The 19,655-nt window shown below is 42.9% G+C and overlaps 2 protein-coding genes across 6 annotated transcripts in view; one reads left to right on the forward strand and one right to left on the reverse strand.

The window, feature by feature from the left end:
* The window catches only part of FANK1 (fibronectin type III and ankyrin repeat domains 1), a 98,729-nt gene extending 88,165 nt beyond the window's left edge, over nt 1-10,564 (forward strand). The window contains exons 6-11 of the mRNA XM_027595898.1: nt 531-596; nt 6,187-6,352; nt 9,322-9,465; nt 10,010-10,087; nt 10,201-10,245; nt 10,341-10,564. Coding sequence (XP_027451699.1) covers nt 531-596; nt 6,187-6,352; nt 9,322-9,465; nt 10,010-10,087; nt 10,201-10,245; nt 10,341-10,394 — 553 coding nt within the window. The 3' untranslated portion in view covers nt 10,395-10,564. The remainder of the gene's footprint in view (nt 1-530; nt 597-6,186; nt 6,353-9,321; nt 9,466-10,009; nt 10,088-10,200; nt 10,246-10,340) is intronic.
* Nucleotides 10,565-13,565: 3,001 nt separating this feature from the next.
* ADAM12 (ADAM metallopeptidase domain 12) overlaps nt 13,566-19,655 on the reverse strand; it is a 357,064-nt gene continuing 350,974 nt past the window's right edge. For all 5 annotated transcript variants that reach the window (XM_027596330.2, XM_027596333.2, XM_027596331.2 and 2 more), the window contains one exon: nt 13,566-18,431. In XM_027596330.2, the coding sequence (XP_027452131.2) occupies nt 18,371-18,431 (61 nt within the window). In that variant the 3' untranslated portion in view covers nt 13,566-18,370. The remainder of the gene's footprint in view (nt 18,432-19,655) is intronic.

Below are 19,655 nucleotides of genomic sequence, written 5' to 3' on the forward strand. Positions count from 1 at the left end.
ATAAATATTTTATATTTAAAAAGGGGGGGAAGGATACTAATTCTGAAAAACAAACTTCCCTGAGAGGTTGCTAAGATATAATTTTCACGGATATTATCTCTATGCCACAAAGAAGCATGCACACTAATGGCTTATTTTACAATCATATTTATATTTAGCTACTAAAGTGCCATTTTGAAAAAAGAAAGACGTATATCTTACTAAATGCTGCCATTTGGAAATATATTAAAATGGTCATTAAGGCGACAGTAAATTAGCTTGACAGAACAATGGGTTTCGTGTGGTATATTTTGTTTTCAGTGAATAATTTATGTGTGGGAGAAGGGCTCCCCCCCTTTTTTTTTGATGTTGAAGAGGTAGTTTTCTGGTTTAATAATGTCCTGACTTTGAAGCCAGCTGGCCTCTGAAGGCAGAAAAGAAAGTGTGGAGATGTGTCTTCAATATGGTGCTGTGCACCGTTCCCGCATTATTGTGGGTTCCTACCCATCAAAGCTGTGTATCCAAGTTACCTTCCAGTTTGTTTCCTTCAGGCTTGTGAAAATCCTCGTCTCTAATGGCACAGATGTGAATCTGAAGAACGGAAGTGGCAAGGACAGGTGGGTGGTGGGACATGCTCCGAAATGTTCCCATACTTCGGTTACCAGACTTGTGCCCAGATGGTTTTTGATTTAATCCAAATATTTGCGGCAGCTTCTTTTGACAGGACTGTATCCCAAAGGAAAGATGTCGATGAACAAAGCCTGGCTTATTCATTTGTTCACTTATTCCTTCATTCCACAGGAATGAAGTGGGCTACACTTTCTACAGCATCCACTTGCCCTAGCTCAGGGACTGGTAGCTATTCCTGTAGCCATCACCAGCGCCGTGCTGGGCATTGGGCTGTGTTTGTGAAACTTGGGGCCCCCACCAGGGCTCTCCTTACACTTGGCCTAACTCTCTTAACTAAGACTCTGAGGTGTTCCCAAAGAAGCACATAGCAGTCACAAAGCTACGACCCCAAGACCTTCCCTGCAGTGAAAACGTGGAGTGCAGCACAGGAGAAACTGACAAAAAGAGCATGATACTTGGAAACCTATATTCAGACAGATGAAGGAATGCTCTACAAAGACTTAAAAATAATAAGTATTCTAGTATTAGGTTTAATTAACTGATTCATTCTAGTCAACCAGGATTTGTTGAATGGCTACCGCATGCCAGGCTCTGTGCTTGGTGCTTGGGTAGAACAACACAGAAAAATGCAGGGGTTTTGCTCCAGGAGCTTAGAATCACATGGTACATAGAGCTCAAAGGTATGCACCCTGCAAACTAGTATCTAAACAGGAGCTACAAAAACACAGGTCACCTTTGGTGGGCCACAAGGAAAGTGTCAATTTCTGAGCTCAGAAAGCCTACCTGCTACACTCTCTGAACACACACACAAATAGATTTTAAATAACATTACAAAGAATCATTTAAAAGTTTGAGGCGTCTGGGTGGCTCAGCTGCTTAAGTGTCTGCCTTCGGCTCAGCTCATGATCCCAGGGTCCTGGGATCAAGCCGTGAGTGTGTTGGGGCTCCCCGCTTGTGCTCTCTCTCGCTCTCAAATAAATAAAAATCTTAAAAAAATCATTTAACAATTTAAAAGGGAGTTTTCCATGTAACTCTTAGGTTAATTCGGAGGTAAGCCATCAACTCAAGACATTTGAAAAAGAATAATACCAACTTAAAAAGGACAAAGAAAATAACCTTGAAGGGTAGGAAAGAGGAAAGAGTTAAAAGAAATTGATTAGAAAATAGGAAGATTGTTGAAACATATAAGAACAAAAGATGTAAGAGCTGCTTCTTAAAAAAAAAAAGCTTATACAATAAAATGGACCAATTGCTTATAAATCTAAGAAGAAAAAATCAGAATTTAGAAATGCGACATGGCCGTGGCTATAGAGAAAATCTTTTGGAAATTTAAGAAGAAAAAAATAGACTTTTGGAAGGGAGCATAACAGTGGTGATAGAGGAAATCTAAATGTAAAAAGAAAATGGTGTGCTGTGTGTACGCTAATAGATGTGATAATTTCACTGAAATTATCTTTTCGATGGTACGTTTTCTGGGGAAATGTAAATCTTCACAAAAAGACACAAAATCTAAAACAACCAATATCCATGCAAGAAGTTAGAAAACTTATTAAGGGATTATCTATGAAATAGACTCTGTGGCTTAACTGTTGTGCCCATGAGCTTATGAGAATTGTAAGTTAGGATTGTAGATAACTTATTTAGCAGAGGGATAGTTGGAACATCCCAGAGGATAACCTTACTGCTGAAGTCTGAGAGAGAAAGAAATCTCTTCATATGTTTATATGCATACAGGTATTTATGTCTCTTCCATCCTAACTCGGAGGATCACACAGGACGGTAGGGATGTCTAGGAAATTTCTTAATGCTTCCCATTAGCAGACCAAAGGTGAAAACCTCTGTATGTGTAGATGCAAAACAAAAATTGGGTTAACTCAGCACCTTTTACTAGTTAAAATATCTTACTCTCTTAAAGTACAGGATGCTTTCAGTCCTGGTAACAGTGTCTGGTGCATAGGAGGACCAACCTCTGCTGATGGAGTGAATCCTTTGATTGCATCATAAAAGCTTGTTTATCATTTCAGACGATCAGCCAGTATCATTCTTAGTATTGACAGATTCCTTTTAAAAGTTAGTAGTGAAGTCCATAGGAGTGGTTGAGAGCCAGATAGTTCGATGTCAAATCCAGATTCCCCTGTGGTCAGGGTGTATGACCTTGGGCAAGTCACTTAACCTCTGTGGACCTCAATTTCCCCATCTACAAGATAGGGATAATAGAAGTACTTATAGAATTGTGAATGTTTAATGAGTTAATACAAGAAAAGTGAGCAAAACAGTGCCTGGCATATGGTAACTCCACATTATATTTTGTTATTTCATGATTGGTATTTTGGAGTGCTGGTCAACCCTGTAAGAGATGAAATGGGAGTAAGAGGCGTGGCTCCTTTCTCGCAGTGCCCAAGTGAATCAGCTTTCAAATACTTGGACTTAATAAGGAGGTTTAGTAAAGTGGCTAGCTACTATTTAACAAAAAAGAATTTTTTTCCTTAAATAACAGCAATAATCAGTTAATAAATATAATAAGGGAAATAGAATAAATAATATCTAACAGAAGTGAGAAATTTTGTATAAAAAAAACCTATAAAAATTAGGTTAAAAGATTTAAAGATTTAAAAGGGACCTATACCATATGCCAGAATGGCAAGATCGAAGGCTGTAAAATTTTCGGTTTTTCCTAAATGAATATATAGATCTAGCATAGCCTCAAATGGAATTATTCTTGGGAGCCTGTCAAAATGGTTTTGTAATTTACCTGGAAGAACAAATGGATGACACCAGCTATTAACTTTGTTGAAGAGAAATGTGGAAAGACTTTTGACAGTTATTAAAATGCCTTATAAACTTATAGTAATTAATGTAGTATGACACTGGTACAAATAACTGAAAAAAAAGATGTATAGAATGAACTAGAAATAGTTCTCCATGTACGTCAGAACTTAGTACGTGATGATGGGAGCAACACAAACTAATGAGGAAGATGTTAGAAAAGGCTATACGAAGAAGAAAAGTTAAATTCTGGTCTTCTATAGCATGCATCAAAATTAACTCCGGAAGAATTAAGAATTAAATGTAAAAGACAGAACCATAGAAACCACAGCATATGTCTATCTGATCTTATAATGAGAAAGGCAAAATCACTGAAATAAATCACTAAGGAGAAGATTAAAAGTACATAACACATTTTTAAAAATTAATTACAAAGTTAAGGGTAGTCTGGGGAGAGATTTGCAAATATAGACAAATGACTGGCATATTCAATATAAAGAAGATACACATACCTACCCCCCAAGATACACAGTAGAAAAGAGCAGTTTACACAAAGACAATTCATAGCAGAATAAATAAAAAAATTAATATGCAAAAGTGCTAGTAGTAAAAAATTAAAACCTTACTGTCCTATTGTTAATTAAAAGATGATAGTGTTGGTATAGGCGAGTAAAATGGACACTTTTAGGTGCAATCGATAAAACTGTAAGTTGACGTAATCTCTCTAGAAAGCAGTGCATCTAAAGGGAGCCTTAAACATTTGCATTAAGCATCTGGCAATATGCATCAGAAGCAAGCACCTCAAACCCTGGGCAGGTGAAGGGCCATGTTTGCTCTCTACCAGGAGTTTCCAAGAAATGAAGGCCTACATAAGGATACAGAGATGTGGACATCGGGTTCCACTCCAGCTCAGCTCAGGTTTTTTGGGCCTCAGAGCTGGACATTCTATTTATCACTCAGAGAGCTTTCCAGAATTTCCCTACTGGAAAGACTTCCTTCGCTGCCCCCATCACCCACCCCACTCAACTCTTTATTTTGAAAAGTTCAAACATTTAGGAAAGTTGAAAGAATAGTACGGTATATTTTTATATACTCACCACTTAGGTTTGGCAGCTGTTGACATTTTGCCCTATTTGCTTCTCTTTCTACATTTTTATTAGCTTTTTTCTCCCTACTTACCCATTTCAAGGTTAATAGGCATCATATTCCTCAATATTTCATTCAGTATTTCAGTATGTTTTCTTCTAAAAGTAGGGACGTTGACCTGCATAACCGCCATATCATTGTCACACCTAAGACATTTCACACTAATGTCCTGACATCATTGATGCCCTAGTTGTGCAAGTCTCCCCACTTGTCCTCAAGAAGGTCTACATGGCTCTGTTTGGGGGGGTGGGGACAAGACCATGATCCAACTAAGGCTCACACATTGCATCTGGTGGTTCTGTTTAGTCTCTTTTATTCTAGCCTGGTCCTCCATCCACTATTTTGGTTTAAATATATATTTTTTTTTTACCAGCATTGACTTTTTGAGGAGACCAGACCAATTATCCTATAGAATGCCCTATGTTCTTGAGTTGCCTAATTATCTCCTAGTTGTGGAGGCGGTGCTTAACTTGTTCATTCGTCCCTTTATTGCCAATAAAGTTACAATTAGGTTTAAAGGTTTGATTTGAAGCAGGTTAACATTTTTAGCAAGAACACTTACGAGCTGGTGTTGTGGCTCCAGGCTGGATCCATCAGGAATGCATGTTGTCCCACAGTTGGTGATTCTAGGTTTGATCATTTGCTTAGAGTGTGGCCGCTAAATCCCTCCTTTGTAAAGATATAGCTTCCCACTGAAATTAGCACATAACCTATGGGGGTAATCATGGTGTGAATATTCTGTTCTCCGTTAACCTTTTACCCAATAATTTTAGTATCCACTGATGGTCCTTGCCCAGATCAATTATTTAATTGGGAATTACAAAAGTGTGATTTTCTAATTCCATAATTTCTTCCATATTGATGAGCCGGCAGGCTAGGGTGAAAAGGGCTTTTTCCCTCATCAACTGAGGATGGACTACCTTTTATTCTATAAAGGCAGAGTAAATGTTTAATTAGTTTCTTTACATACTAATATTTAGAGTATGGAATTGGCTTAATAGCCATCTATCATAATATCAAATGAGTATTTTTCTCCCCTCTATCTTTTTAGAATACCTTCACAGGCTTGTGGATGTTTTTAAATCCAATATTTTACTCGATTTACAGTGATCCCCTTTTTTTAGCTGAGATAAATTCACACACTCCTTTAAAACTTGGCACTTAAAGAATAAATTAACAATGCTATATAACTGCTTCTGTGGTCTAATTCCGGAACATTCCTAATCTGCCCAGAAAGAAGCCCTGTGCTCACCGGCAGGCACTCGCCGTTTCTTCTCTCCCAGTCCCTGGAACCCACTAACCTGCCAGTTCTGTCCCTTGTCGATTTGCCTCCCCTGGGCGTTTCACATAAACAGAATCCTACAATATGTAGCCTTTTGTGTCCAGCTTCTTTTAGTTAGCGTAACGTCTTAAGGTTCATTCATGTAGTGGCATAAGATCAGTATTTCTTTTTCCTTTTTATGGCCAAAGAATATTCCGTCGTACGGATATGCCACATTTTGTTTATCCGTCTATGAGCTGATGGATACGACATTTCATATGAATGATTTTTATGGCTTTTCTACTCACATTAGGATTTCTTGGTTTAAACCAGGCAGAGTAAAACAGGGACCTGAGTTGGGTGACTTTACTTAGAGCTATTGCTGCTTCCTCCCTATGTTGCAGTCTGATGCTTGCATGTTACGCGGGACACCTAGATGTTGTGAAGTATCTCCGAAGACACGGCGCTTCCTGGGAGACCAGAGACCTAGGAGGCTGCACGGCTCTGCACTGGGCTGCAGATGGAGGCCACTGCAATGTGATCGAGTGGATGATAAAAGATGGCTGTGAGGTACGGGATCTTCCTTCTCAGCCACACTTGTCATTAAGACCTTGCAGTGCCGTTCCACAGAGTTTGGGAGAAGCAGAACCTTATGTGGATGCCTTTGATTAGCTGAACTTAGAAATGCTGCAGAAAGCTCTTTGACTTACCAGTAAGAAGGTTCCTGAAGCCCTGGGGAAAAAAGGTCATTATAGAATTGATGTGATAGTGAGGCTTCTGATCATCATGGAGGTTTGTCTTGTGTAGGAAAAAAGAAACTGCTGAATCCAGAGCTGGACCTGATGATGCTTCTACTTTGTTTATGCCTTTGCTCATTCACTCATTGTCTCTTCATTCAATCTGTCCACAAAGCTTTACTGAGCACCTGCCATGGACGGGATGCTAGCTTAAGTCCTGGAGACACAAGACGTCAAGAACTCTTAAAGCCATAGTGCTTCTTACTGCTCTTAGAATGAGACTGTTTTTATTTGTGGCTTGCTCTAAAGATTAGCCATTATAAAACATTTCCCAAGAGCAAACTGACCATATCACAAACAGAGCATTTCAGCTCCTCGTGCCTTTACCTTGAAGCAGGAGTTTGGATACCCTTCTGGTCTTGTGTTATCAGATGGTGCAGATTTGATTTAGCAAGTAGAACCGGCGTTGTTTGGACTTCTGTAGCTGTTTGAAGATGAGTCAACAGAATTAGCTCAATTATGGTAACGGCTGATAACTTTGAGAACTTTGGTTCAAGACTCGAAAGAAGTTAAATAAAAATTTCAAGGTGTGGAAATAAGGAATGGTAAACAAAATGCTATCTTAATTGAGATTGCCAGATGGTGTAGAGTATGGAGAAATTAAACTGATGACCTGGAAAATAAACTCAAATTGAGAAGAGTCATGTCTCCTGGAAGATGTTAGCTGATTTGTTCTAGCTTGTCTCTGAAATGTGATTGAGGGAAAGCCTGGCTTTTAGCAATTGTGGGGTCTCACTGGTTCCCACTGCTGCCTGCAGAGGGCTGAAGAAAGGGCCCTTTGAAGGGAAAACCTCAGTGGTTAAGATAATTCCCTTTTATTACATTTCTTGTTTTTTTTTTTTTCTTTTCTTTTTTTTCTTTTAGAAACATGCACAAGAGGTCGGAAGGATTAGCATGTGGGCCTCAGTGGTAGGGCCGGGCCCCACTTGCCTTGCGCGGTGGTGAGAGCCACAGTCGTCTTGTTTGGTTTATGATGAACTCTGCTCATGCTTTCGTTCCAGTAAAAGTCTGTAGTTAAAAATGAAGGTTGACCTTTGCTGAAAGAAGGGCAGGTCTCTGCCATGAACATTTAAATACTGTAATTTTGGAAACCTAGACTTTCTGGGCTTCAGATATGAGCACATTTATTTGTGGGTAGATTCTATCTTTTTCTGTAGCCCTCCAGCTACATGGATGTTGCCACTAAAGATTTCCGCGTGGTTGGCTGGTGGCAGATAGAGGATATCAACAGGAGTGCCTCCATGTTCTCGGCAGAGAGGCCACCCCATGTTTGGGTGGCAATAGTTGGGATCTGGGAGCCAGGCCAGGCATTGTGGCCACCATTCTTGAATATAATGATTTTCTACTGACAGTGACCGACTTGCATGGGGAACTGTCTCTACATTTCATGAGCCACGTGACCTCAGGAGAGGCATTTGACTTCTTGGAGATGTGGTTTAATCACTTGTAGACCAGCAATCAAAGCACCTATCCCATTTAACCCTCAGACCCAAAAGAGAAAATGGGGGTGAAATTTTACCAAAGACCGCCTAAAGCACCATGTAAAACAAGGGGATGATTTTATTATTTAAACATAATGGAGTCTGCTGCTCAGAGGTTATTTGTTATTCGCATGAGAAAGAACTGCAAATCCTAATGAAGTTGAGTCGATAATCTCATACATATAAATAACCTGAAACATTCCAGGGACTTTGGCAATTTCTAGTTTCTTAGTCCATTCTGGTGTTTTACTATCATGTTTGAATCATTCTTCTGTAACAGAATTTAGGGGTGTGGGTGTGTGTGTGCACGCATACACACACATATATATTTACTTTGGTATCATTCTTCATGGATTGGTGAGGCCTTCACTGGAACTGGAGGAGGCAATGCTCACATATTCTAGAATGTGGCTTTTAAAACATGACCTTGAGAGCTCTCAATCACTGGATTATTGGGAAATGGCCATCTTATTACTAGTCAAATTAAATTTGGAGAAGGCATTAGGTTGGCTAACTTCTCGGATTGGAATTTATGTAGTAAAGTTGGTTGCTTTGTGTTGATTCTACCTGTAGTTCTCCTGGTTAAAATTAATCCATATTGATAGGTATAAGGGTCTGTATATATATTACTGTCTTGTTCCAGAAAGGATTTAAAGCTGCTTACAGAGATACAAGTACACAAAGTAAACTTAAAAAAAAAAAAAAAGTGAGGAAAGTTAATCAAAACAAAGTAAGGTCAGGACTTCACATGGAGCTAAGAGTAGGGTGGTTCATTTCTCTATCCTGCCTTTCAACCATTTTCTTTTTTTAAGATTTTATTTATTTGAGAGAGAGTGCACAAGCAGAGGCGGGGGCGGGGGGAGGGGAGGAGAAGAAGGCTCCCCGCGGAGCAGGGAGCCCGATGCGGGGCTCGATCCCAGGACCCTGGGACCATGACCTGAGCCGAAGGCAGACGCTTAACTGACTGAGCCACCCAGGTGCCCCCATCTTTCAACCCTTTGAACCAAATGTAGATGAAGATGCCAGCGGGGTGTCCTGGGGCCTGTCAGCACCCTACAAAATCCTAACACAGCTTCTCACTGCATGTGAATGTGAGTTACTTTAGCACAGTTCCCTGGATCCCTATTTACCAAGTCACAATCCTTATGGGCTATCCAACTCAGAGGCATTTGGGCAAGTGAACGTTCCTTTATAAGTTTCTGATGAATATTTTTAAGGAAAAAGACACTGGACTAAGAGCAGCTCTTCCTCTGGCATAAAGGTAGATGCTGTGGACACGGGCTCAGGATGGACCCCACTCATGAGAGTCTCTGCAGTCTCCGGAAACCAGAGTGCAGCCTCTGTGCTGATCGAAGCTGGAGCGGACGTGAACATGAGAGATAAAGATGGAAAGACCCCGCTCATGGTATGCCTCTCTGCAGAGCACAGCCCGGCTTTGTGTGGGATTAAAGGTCGGAGCTGCTTCTATAATTAGGCAATTCTTGTGAATTCAGCTGTGTGTGAGCCCTGGGTTTTGGCTGTCTATATATTCCCCACTGGCCTGTTAATAAAGGCATGACAATGTCGCTACAATATTTTTGTTCTTTTTACAACTATTTCTTTAAGGATTACCAGCCCTGGTCCCCCGGGCCATTGTAGCATCTTAAACAGATCTGTTCAACAGAGAATGCGCTGCTTTCTTGGGCTGGCCTGGCCTAGCGTTTCTCATGTCATTGTAGTGCGGTGGAAGGCAGACACCACTTCCGTTTTCCTTGCCCTCAGCCTCGCTGCAGAGTGAGAGCATGCGTCTGTCGTGTGAAGCCACAGTGGTCCTGGCTGGCTCTGCCTTCTTGAGAAAGCCTCTGGGCGATTTCCGCGGGCCCACCTGCATGGGGTCTACCCTGGCCTCTGGCCTCGTCCTCTGTAGGGAAGGCAGACTCGCTCACGCCCCACTGTCTTTTGTTTCTTAGGTGGCCGTGTTAAATAATCACGAGGCATTAGTCCAGTTACTTCTTGACAAAGGAGCAGATGCAAGTGTAAAAAATGAGGTAAGGAACTCTATCTAAAGCCTTTCCCTGGAGGAGAAGAAAGAACACACACACCCACATATATATGTTGAATATTATTATATACATGTAATCTTTGTTGTTTTCACTTCCAGTTCGGCAAAGGTGTCCTAGAAATGGCCAGAGTTTTTGACAGACAGGTTGGGATATTCTTTTGGATTTTCGAGGCTAATTTTGTGGTACTTTAAAATAACCGCAAACCTTGGATGACATTCACCTGTTTTTGTTTATCTAGAATGTGGTCTCCTTATTAGAAGAAAGGAAAAGAACCCAAATGGCAAAGAAGTAGTCTGCTGACCAGGGCGAAAGCCCAAGAGAAACAACGTCAAAACGTGACCATTGAGCTAGAGATGAAACGCCACGTCTTTTGAGGCTATACATTTGATTATTTATTTAGTTGAAGATTCACAGTGAATTTTGTGACGTACAACTGTTTCCACTTTGAAATAATACATCTTTTTTTTTACCTAAGCGCGTGTGCCTGTGGTGTCGTCATTGGGCGTCTGCCGCGTGGGGATGTTTTCTTGCACTTGCGCCTTTTGGAGTTAGACACAAAACCAAATATTTATGTACTGGAGCTGCACAGACAGACACAGATCTCCCACTTCCCGCTCCTGCCCCCCCGTGCTGTCCTCTGAGCCACTCCGGGACCTTGCAGAAATTCTTCCCCTCATGTGTTTTCAATTATGACCTCCCCTCCCGACTTCAGGCCTTCCAGGCCCTGCTGTCAGGCTGGTGTTCACTTCTGGAGTGACGCTCCTGGAAGCCCAGGAGGCCATGTGAAAAGTTTTCTCCTCAGCTGTTGGGCGCACATCAAAGTAAAAAAAAAAAAAAAAAAATATTTCAAGACTCCAATTCCACTCTATTAGAGGTGTCTGGTGGAGGGTCAGTCTTTCTAGAACAGCCCTGAGAATGTGTTTGCATATCCTTATGCCCTGACACTGAAAGACCCAGTCTGCTGGCATGTTGACGACTGTGCCAAAGAGAAGTATATTAAAGTTAGCCTCCAGAACAGAAGGGTGTTTGATGCTGATCACGCAGTTGGAAGACAAGTAGGCATTAACCACAGCTAGGTCTGCCGGTTGGGAGCTTAGACACATGTGTGGGGGAACTTGAACTCAGCAGACACACGTGAACATGAGCCAAGTGAGCTAGGAGACCACATGCATTTTGTGTCTCCGGAGAGAAGCAGGTTAACTGGGCCCGAGGAGAAGACCAGCTACAAAGGTCCGCACGGGAGTGGAATTTTCTCTGTAAGGAAAGCCCGATCAAAAGGTAATTAAAGCTCCAAAGCTTTGGGGGGAAAGGGCACAGAGACAAAGCGCCGTTGATTTTATTGATGTTGGCAATTCTCAGCTTTATTCCGTATAGTTTCTAGAACATCCACCTCAGGAACTGGGTCTGTGGGTCATAGATTGTCCTCTCTTTACACATTTCATGAGTGTTTTACCTTTTGTACAAATGCATATTCCTTTAAATTTGCTAGATTTAACTTTTTAAATCTCCAAATCAGAGTGTAGTCACAACGTCTCACAGCCCTTTTTCCCCCATGATCAATGTTGACCTTCATCTTCATTTCATTTCTCAGTCTGTTGTAGATCCTGTTCACGAGCCCCATCTGTGGCAAGAGTACATGCCCCTTCTCATTGACAAAATCCTGGAGACGTCCTCCCATCCTCCTGATGGAAGCCTTGGCCATACCGTGGGGTGACTTTGTCAATGAAATGGTAACGGAAATGGCTCCTGCCCTTCTGGGCGGAAGTTTTACGAATCCCCCCCCCCCCATCTCTCTTCCTTCTGCCGCAAGACCAGCTGTGACTCAGGAGCAGGCACTCCATCAGCCCAGGGCCCCAAGGAAGAGCCAGAGCCAGAGTTCACCCCCAGATGTGAGTAAGAAAGAATCCTCTCGTGGTTTGCTATTGCAGTGCAATATAGCCAAAAATGGACTGCCTATAAGATCTTGCCGTAGGTGAGTTTAATTTTCCACAAATGATGTTCGCATCTCTCGAGTCCTGTGGTTTCCGGCCTTCAGATCTTTAAAAACTCAGGAATAGATAATGACTTTTCTCAAATGTCTTTTCAGTGTCTCTGGTAATCCTAATATGGCATATTTCCTGAAAATCTGTCATTTCGGTGACTTGAATGAGTAGATTTAAAAATATTGAACCATCCTTATATTCCTGAGACCTCTCACTGGGTTACAGTAGACTGTTGGATTCTACATGTTCCTGTGCTTTGTGTATGTGCTTTTCATCTTTTTCCTTAGTGAGATTAGTGATTTGACTTGTGTTTTAATTTCCCCAAAGACACAACCTCTGGTTTGTTGTACCATTTGGAATTTGAGTTTTACTTTGTGACTTAATATATAAAATTATATATAATAGTTATATTTATATAGTTATATATAATAGTTATGTATACAGTTATATATAATATATATATAGTTTAGTTTTATATATAGTGTTATTTTTTTGTGGTTTTTTTTTTAAATTTTATTATGTTATGTTAGTCACCATACATCATTAGTTTTTGATGTGGTGATCCAGGATCCATTGTTTTCATATAACACCCAGTGCTCCATGCAGTACGTGCCCTCCTTACTACCCATCACCAGGCTAACCCATCCCCCCTCCCCCCTCCCCTCTAAAACCCTGTTTGTCTCTCAGAGTCCATAGTCTCTCATGGTTCATCTCTCCCTCCAATTCCCCCCCTCATTTTTTTTATATATAGTTTTATATATAGTCTGTGTATATAGCTTTCTTTTTCAGAGGCACTTTGAAAGAAGGCATATTCTGTATGTTTGAAGTATCTCAATTTGATACATATCCATTTTGATTATTTTTTTATTATGTTCCTTTAGCCAACATATAGTATGTTATTAATTGGGGTCTTCTAGGTAATTACTTTCTGCCTACTTGCTTTGATATGGGTAGAAGGTGGTAAGAATAAAGACCCCTTATTACCATTCTATATATCTGTTTTTCTTTGTATTTTCTGTAGTTCTTTATGAAATTGGATTCTGTTTTTCAAAAATCTGCAAATTTCTACTACACTCAGATTTTCATTCTGGAGAAATCTGATGTCCACGTTTCTACCCCCATATGCTTTTTTTAGTTTCTCTTTTGTAAATAAGGTGAGTTTTCAAAAAAAAAATATTTGGATAGGTTATACATTTACATTGTTCAAAACAAGTATCTGGCCCCCCTCCCTGACTCCTGCCCCTCCCCCCCCCGCCCCCGCACATGTTAAGAGACACCTTCTCTCTTGTGCCGTCACCTGACTGGTTTGTGTGGACCTGATAGCACCTGACCCCTGACCACCACTCTTTGTATTCTTATGGACTGCTCAGATCTTCCCTGTGCCTCTAGAAATGGGTGAGAATACAGATAAGGGGTTTCCCTTTCCCCATTTTTGTGACATTGTCAGTAATGAACGAGACACGTCTTTATATTTACCTGGATACCATTTATTGCATATAATATTCTTAACAATGGCTTTCTCTACGGAAATAGCAGGTTGTTACCTGTAGAACCCCAATATGAGAAATGTGTACAAAAGCAACAGACTGTAACATGAAAGGTATGTGGAGAAAAAACAACTTAGCCGACTGAAGCGTTATAAACGGACGAAGCGTGATGCACTTAAGGAACTGGTCTGTTTCATAGCCGTGCTGAGCGGCCTGCAGCCTAGTGTTTGAGTTTTAACAGTTGCCAGACACGCTCAAACCACGGGTCTTCCCCACAACCTCCCAATTCAACCTGATAGAAGGTTTGCCATTCCTCGTCCTGCCTTGGACTCTTAGAGGATTTTCTGTCTTTCTAATTTGATAACTTTTTTTTTTTCTATCCCTGCCCTACTTACATGCTTGCTTATAGGCCATGAACTTGGATGTCATTCTGCTTCTTTGTGAAACTAAAAAAATCACAAGCTATTTATTATTTTGTCTGGATTTAAACTGTGCTTAAATTGAGGACTGAATAAATTATTTTCTGGAAGGAAACACACAGGGGGAGCGTAAGACAGGTTTTTTGCTGATGATGTGGAAAATCAGGATGGTTCCAGACTATTCAACTATTTGACCTGGAAGAGCTGAAGCCCACTGAGAATTCCTTTCACTGTGTGGTAAATCTCCGGGCTATCACTACCCATTATTGAATGTTCTAACAATTTTATATGCAGTGTTTTGTCTCCTAGTTTTTCTCCTGTGCAACAGGCTCTTAGGGTGGGACTGGCAGCTGGCTCGTGCTGTCCCAAGAGTAAGGAGGGGATTTCCATCCGTGTGCAGGTAAATGGCTTCTGGAAGCATCCTCACTGCACAGAAATGGTTCTTAGCCTGGGGCTCACTGATCTTTCCTGGTGTGTAACTTGTATCACTATCGCAGTTTCCCAAATAGGTTTTCGAGGAAGAGATGTCAACAGGAACTGTTGAGTGAGTCAAGAGAATTGTGCCATTGGAGATAAACTGATTTTCTGGGGGGGGGGGGGGGGGGGTGATGTGCCTGTGGGAAGTGCTCTGCTGGATTCAAAGCTGGGGCGTCGCTGGTGGGCTTGTTCTGAGCTGCCACTCTGGAGAAGGGTGGGCTTTGTGTGTCCAGTGGCTGGGCTGGTGGGGTAGCCACACCCTGCCCCAGCCCCCACTCGGGCTGGCCTACAGTAGCTCTGAAGGCAGAGATTTGTCACACGGGAGGGGCATTGGCACTGGGTTTGGTGTGGAAAAGGGACTGGCCTCTGGGTGCCAGGAGGCAGATGTATTAGCCTCAGCTGCTTGTATCCAGACGTGTGTATGGACCTGTTCCTGAGTCGTGGGGGGAGTGACTGTAGCAGCCTGGGGCAGGCCTCTGGGGTGGTGGGAAGGACAAAAGATGGCAGCTGCAGTGTCCCCCACCAGTCAGCCATAGCGTATGAAGTCACATCTGGGGGTCAGCACAGCACCGTGAGACTTCTAGGGAGGGTTGGTATCCTGTTTATCTGGGTCACTTGTGGTTAGCTGGGGTCCTATTGATAGCAGGGAGGAAGGAGCTCCAGAGCGAGTCTGCCCTGGGCTTGCTGCTTCCAGAACACCGAAGGGAGCCCTCCGTTGCAGAAGTTTTCAATGAAATCAGCCTCATGAGGAAAGACTGCCAAGGGGTCAGGTTGCATGAGAAAGATCCAGCCCAGCTGCCCAGGCATCTTGCCCTTTTAGTTGTCAGGGTCGTATTGGCTCAGAATGCTTAGTAAACATCAACTGAGAGATGGCAGGAAGGTGCTCGGGCGTTCTAGCTGGCCCAGCACCAGGCTCTCTGCAGCACCAGGGGAGATCACAGGCTCCTAAGAGCAGCTTCACATGGATCAGAGTTTTTGTTGTTTTTCTTTGAGGGGATACAGTGATTGTGTTGTATTGATTTGCCGGAGAACAATGGCCTATGGTTTCAGCCTGAGAATTCGTAATAAAGTTAAGAAGGCATAAAAAATGTCCCCTCTGAGACCAGTCAGGAGTATTTATGCTCATGTAGTTTAATTTGTTGCTTTTGTGGTTTCTGTGATGTCATCCCACATGTGTAAGCTGGAAAAATTCACACTGGGAAGTGTAACCTCTGTATGCATATTTGGACAATGGAAAATGTTATGCATTGTTTCTCTTGGTTGCTACACATCTGATTCCATGTGTCAGGAAAACAAACTGTTACCAAAAAATTCAGGAGATAAACTTTTAAAGAGCATGCCTGGAAGATTAGCCTATACTTCCCAGTAAGTGGGGTCATGTAACCTACAACTATAACAAGACGGGGAAGAAAAAAGTGACTACTACCCTCAGGGCCTATTTTGGGTCTAGACATGTTAAATTTCTCAGTGATGGCCTTATAAACTCAAATCAATCCTTATTCATGCCTACAGAACCTTTAAAAATATTAAAAATAGACTGCCATGGAAATATAAGTATTGATTTTTTGTTTTCATCATCTGTAACGATATAAAAAGGGAGAGGTACCCCTCCCTCCCCCCCCCCCAGGGGTTGTATTAAAGTTGTATTAAAATGGAGCTTATTGCTAAAATGCTTCATTTGATAGGTTCTGCATTTTGGAAGTATTGTTACTTTAATATCTGTATATTGGTCAGGGGATGTTAGGTTTAAACATGTTCTTATCCAGAAATAACTTGCAAGGCTCTATAAATGCAATCTGTACTGTAGAGATAGGAATGTGTCATCCGCTGCACCCCTAAATAGCCATTGATGACATGGTGTAAGATCACAGCGTTAACCTTTTTTAATACCAAAATATTCCTGGTTCTCTGAAATGGAAGCACAGGGATTCTAGCTAAGGATTAAAAAAAAAAAAAAAAAAGGACAAACTTCACATCCTCTTCTTCACAATAGGAGGAGGGGCTAAAATGACAGATCTAAAGATCTGGGCATCTGTAAAGATAATACCCACATTATGCACCATAAAAATTCTGTAAACTTTTCAACAGCATGTGTTTTGGCCTTGATACAGTTACCAAATGTACTATCAGTTATAGTAATTCTGTAGGTATTCATCAGCAGTAATACTTTCTAACATGGCTTTGCCTTTTTAAGAAATTAATAATTATATGATGGAATGTAGTAGAACTGGGGTCCCTTTTGTGTGTTTGTGACATGGATTTATTTAGTTTATCTGCGATCATGAATACTATGTTGCCGAGATACAGTGGAGGACACGGGGAGAGTTAAATGCAGTCTTGTTTTCTGGAAGGCAAACCGATTCTTGGTATATTTTGTCTCTGCTTCAAGGCATAGGAAAACCATTGAAATGGCCCCAGCTGAAGTCTTTATCATAAAACACTCAGAGTGAATTACGGAACTGTTGTCAACTGCCTTCTGATGTGAAAACGAGTCCCATATGACCCTTCTAGAAGGCAGAGGCATAATGGCATTTTACCTTGTCTGAGTATTTTTGTAATTTTCATGCCATTAGTACAGGCAGCTTCAAGATCTCCTTGTGAAAACGGCTCCCCAGTCAGACATTGGAAGAGTAAAAGGTTGAAGGGGCTGCTACCCAAGACCGCATTTCATGAATATTTAGGATGACACTGACTTCCTTTTCACATTCTGCGACGCTCAACAGGTAGGTTGCGAGGGTTTAAAAAAAGGATTCAGACCTTATGCTAAAAATATCTTTCAGAGATTCCCACAGCCAAGCTGGGAACATAGAATGCCCCCTAAATAACTGACTAGTAACTTGGATGACAGACCCCACCTGCCACACGGGGTTCCATTTGGTTGTAGTTTTTGTGGGCATAGGGAGTCTGCCTAATTTTTATCTACAGCCTTGATTCACTAGATCTGGTTACTGGTTCACATCTGAAAATAGTTATGGTCCCATGGAAAGCCTCCTCTATCTGTCTGAACACAGAATCATTGTACTGTAGTTGAGCAGACAAGGTGGTAATTTGCTTAGCTCCAAACAGTACAGGGGGAGGTTTGCAGTGCCTGGGCAGTAGCCTGCTTGAACAAACAACCCCTTCCCCATCTAAATAAGGTGCTGAGGCCAGCGCGGTGGGAAGGGCAGTGTTTCTGTAAAGCAACGGTCTTGGCCTGCTCTTCAAATGTGCTCACAGCCCGCGAGCTCAAGGTCAAGTTTCTGCCCTGGTGTGGCCACACCTTAAAATTCCTTTCTGCAACGCAGGTTCTCTCCAGACCGTCCTGGTCAGAAGCCAGAGCCTTCCCTCCTTTCCTGGAGCTTCAAGGTGTGGCTGCTGGTGGGCTGAGGCCCAGGGGCTCACAGAAAGCCCAGCCCAGCCTGGACTTGAAGCCCGGGGCTCTGGGCTGAGATCAGGGGTTCGAGAGAATCACTCAAGGTTCTACCTGGGGTCTCCTGAGCTGGGTCTGCGCCATAACCACAGCCGTGGACAGTTGGGGAACCGTTCTGCCAATAAAGCCTCCATCAAAAAGTCAACCTCCTGTCCAGAATCCCATAAAGCATGATATTTCAAGTTCACTAAACTATTGAAAGCACACAAGCCTTCCTTCCATGGAAAACTCAGTGATGGTAAAAATGCCTCCCACAGCGCACCGCACTGCAGCCAGCATTTTGCATAAATTAATAATTTACAAGTACCTGAGCAAGTACACAGAGCACCATAGCACAGCACCGGCGGCAGTAGCTCGAAGTTCGGAGAATAATGGTGTTTTAAACATTTTAAAAAAAATACTAAAAGTTGGTACAAAAAACGAACTCCAACTGGAGTTGAACGATAGTGCAAACTTCTGTCTTCACTGTCGAAAAAAAGGTGTCAACTTGCTTCTCACTTGGTGTAGGCAGCGTGGGGGGGTCTGGGAGCTTGATGGGGGTGTTTAGGAGCGGGTCTGCGGCAAGAGAAAACAAAACTGTAACCAAGTTGTAGGCGGAGCCCCTGAAAGCGGCTTCTGCAGCTACAGACGTCTGCAGTCGGAGGAGTCTCTTCTGGCCCTTGGCTGAGCCCTTCAGGATCAGCCCCCACCCCCCGGTGCTGAGGGCTGGAGACGGCTCCGGCACGTGGCAGGGTTGCGGGTCCCCTAAGGGAGACTGCTGGCGGCTTATGCCCCTGGCCGCTAGCGGAACCCTCGCCAGAGCTCCACCGCCTCTCTACAAGCTGACTCTAGAACCGTGCCCGCTCACTAGAAAAAACGGGAGCCACAGAGGTCATCGAACCTCTTCTAGGAGCCACGTGGGAAAAAAGCAAAACCTAGAGGAGACACATTTTAGTGAAGAGTTTCACTGAACTCCTCACACGCATCGTAGCAGTACGTATCCGTGGGGATGTAATCAACGGGAAAAGCCCCCGAGCGACTCGGCATTTGGGGCCCTAAGTGGTCCCCACCCCGTGTGCGTCCGCACTGGTGGCGTGTGGCGTTTCGGCGACCGGATCAGCCCGGGCACGTCCGGGGAGCAGAGCCGGGGCACGTGGGATCCCTCAAAAACGAATTCTCCTTCGAGAGCAAGACCGACACCAGCTCGCACCAGAGTCAGCGGCCGGCAGAGGGGACGACTGGCCACGGCTTGATGGCGTTTGAAAAGAGCGCCTTCCCCTCATGGTGTCCATGTAAAGCAGTGCTTTTTCTTTTGAAAAGTAACTTCAAGACCAGCATACAAACCACAGTGAAATAATTAGGATGCTCTGCAATCTTTCTGTATTTATGCGGTCGGGAGTGAAACCACTGTTCCGGCCCCTTGCCCCGTGTTATCTCTGGGATTTATGAGGCCGCTCGTTCTCTCATAGGCCAAACATTTTTCCCAAAAGCTGCAATGACATCACGAACATGTGCCTTCCCCGTTGGAGACACTGAATCACTGAGCCCAGGGTCTGGCCAACAGCCTACCTTTGGTTCTTTCGACCTCCTACAGCAAGCTTCCTGCCAAGGGGGTATGCGTGTCAGAAGGGTGTTTTGGCTGCGGGTTTAACCTACCCATTGTGGGGAGCGAGAGGGGCCAACCTGCAGCCTTTGTCTGTTTCCAGGGTGTAAATCTTCCGGCTGCGTGAGCAGGGAGACCCTGCGCACTGGCCACCTTCCATGGCATTTCCACCATACAGAAATAGCTGTGTGTAACCT

Source organism: Zalophus californianus, chromosome 15 (assembly GCF_009762305.2).
Source record: "Zalophus californianus isolate mZalCal1 chromosome 15, mZalCal1.pri.v2, whole genome shotgun sequence".
Taxonomy (NCBI): domain Eukaryota; kingdom Metazoa; phylum Chordata; class Mammalia; order Carnivora; family Otariidae; genus Zalophus; species Zalophus californianus.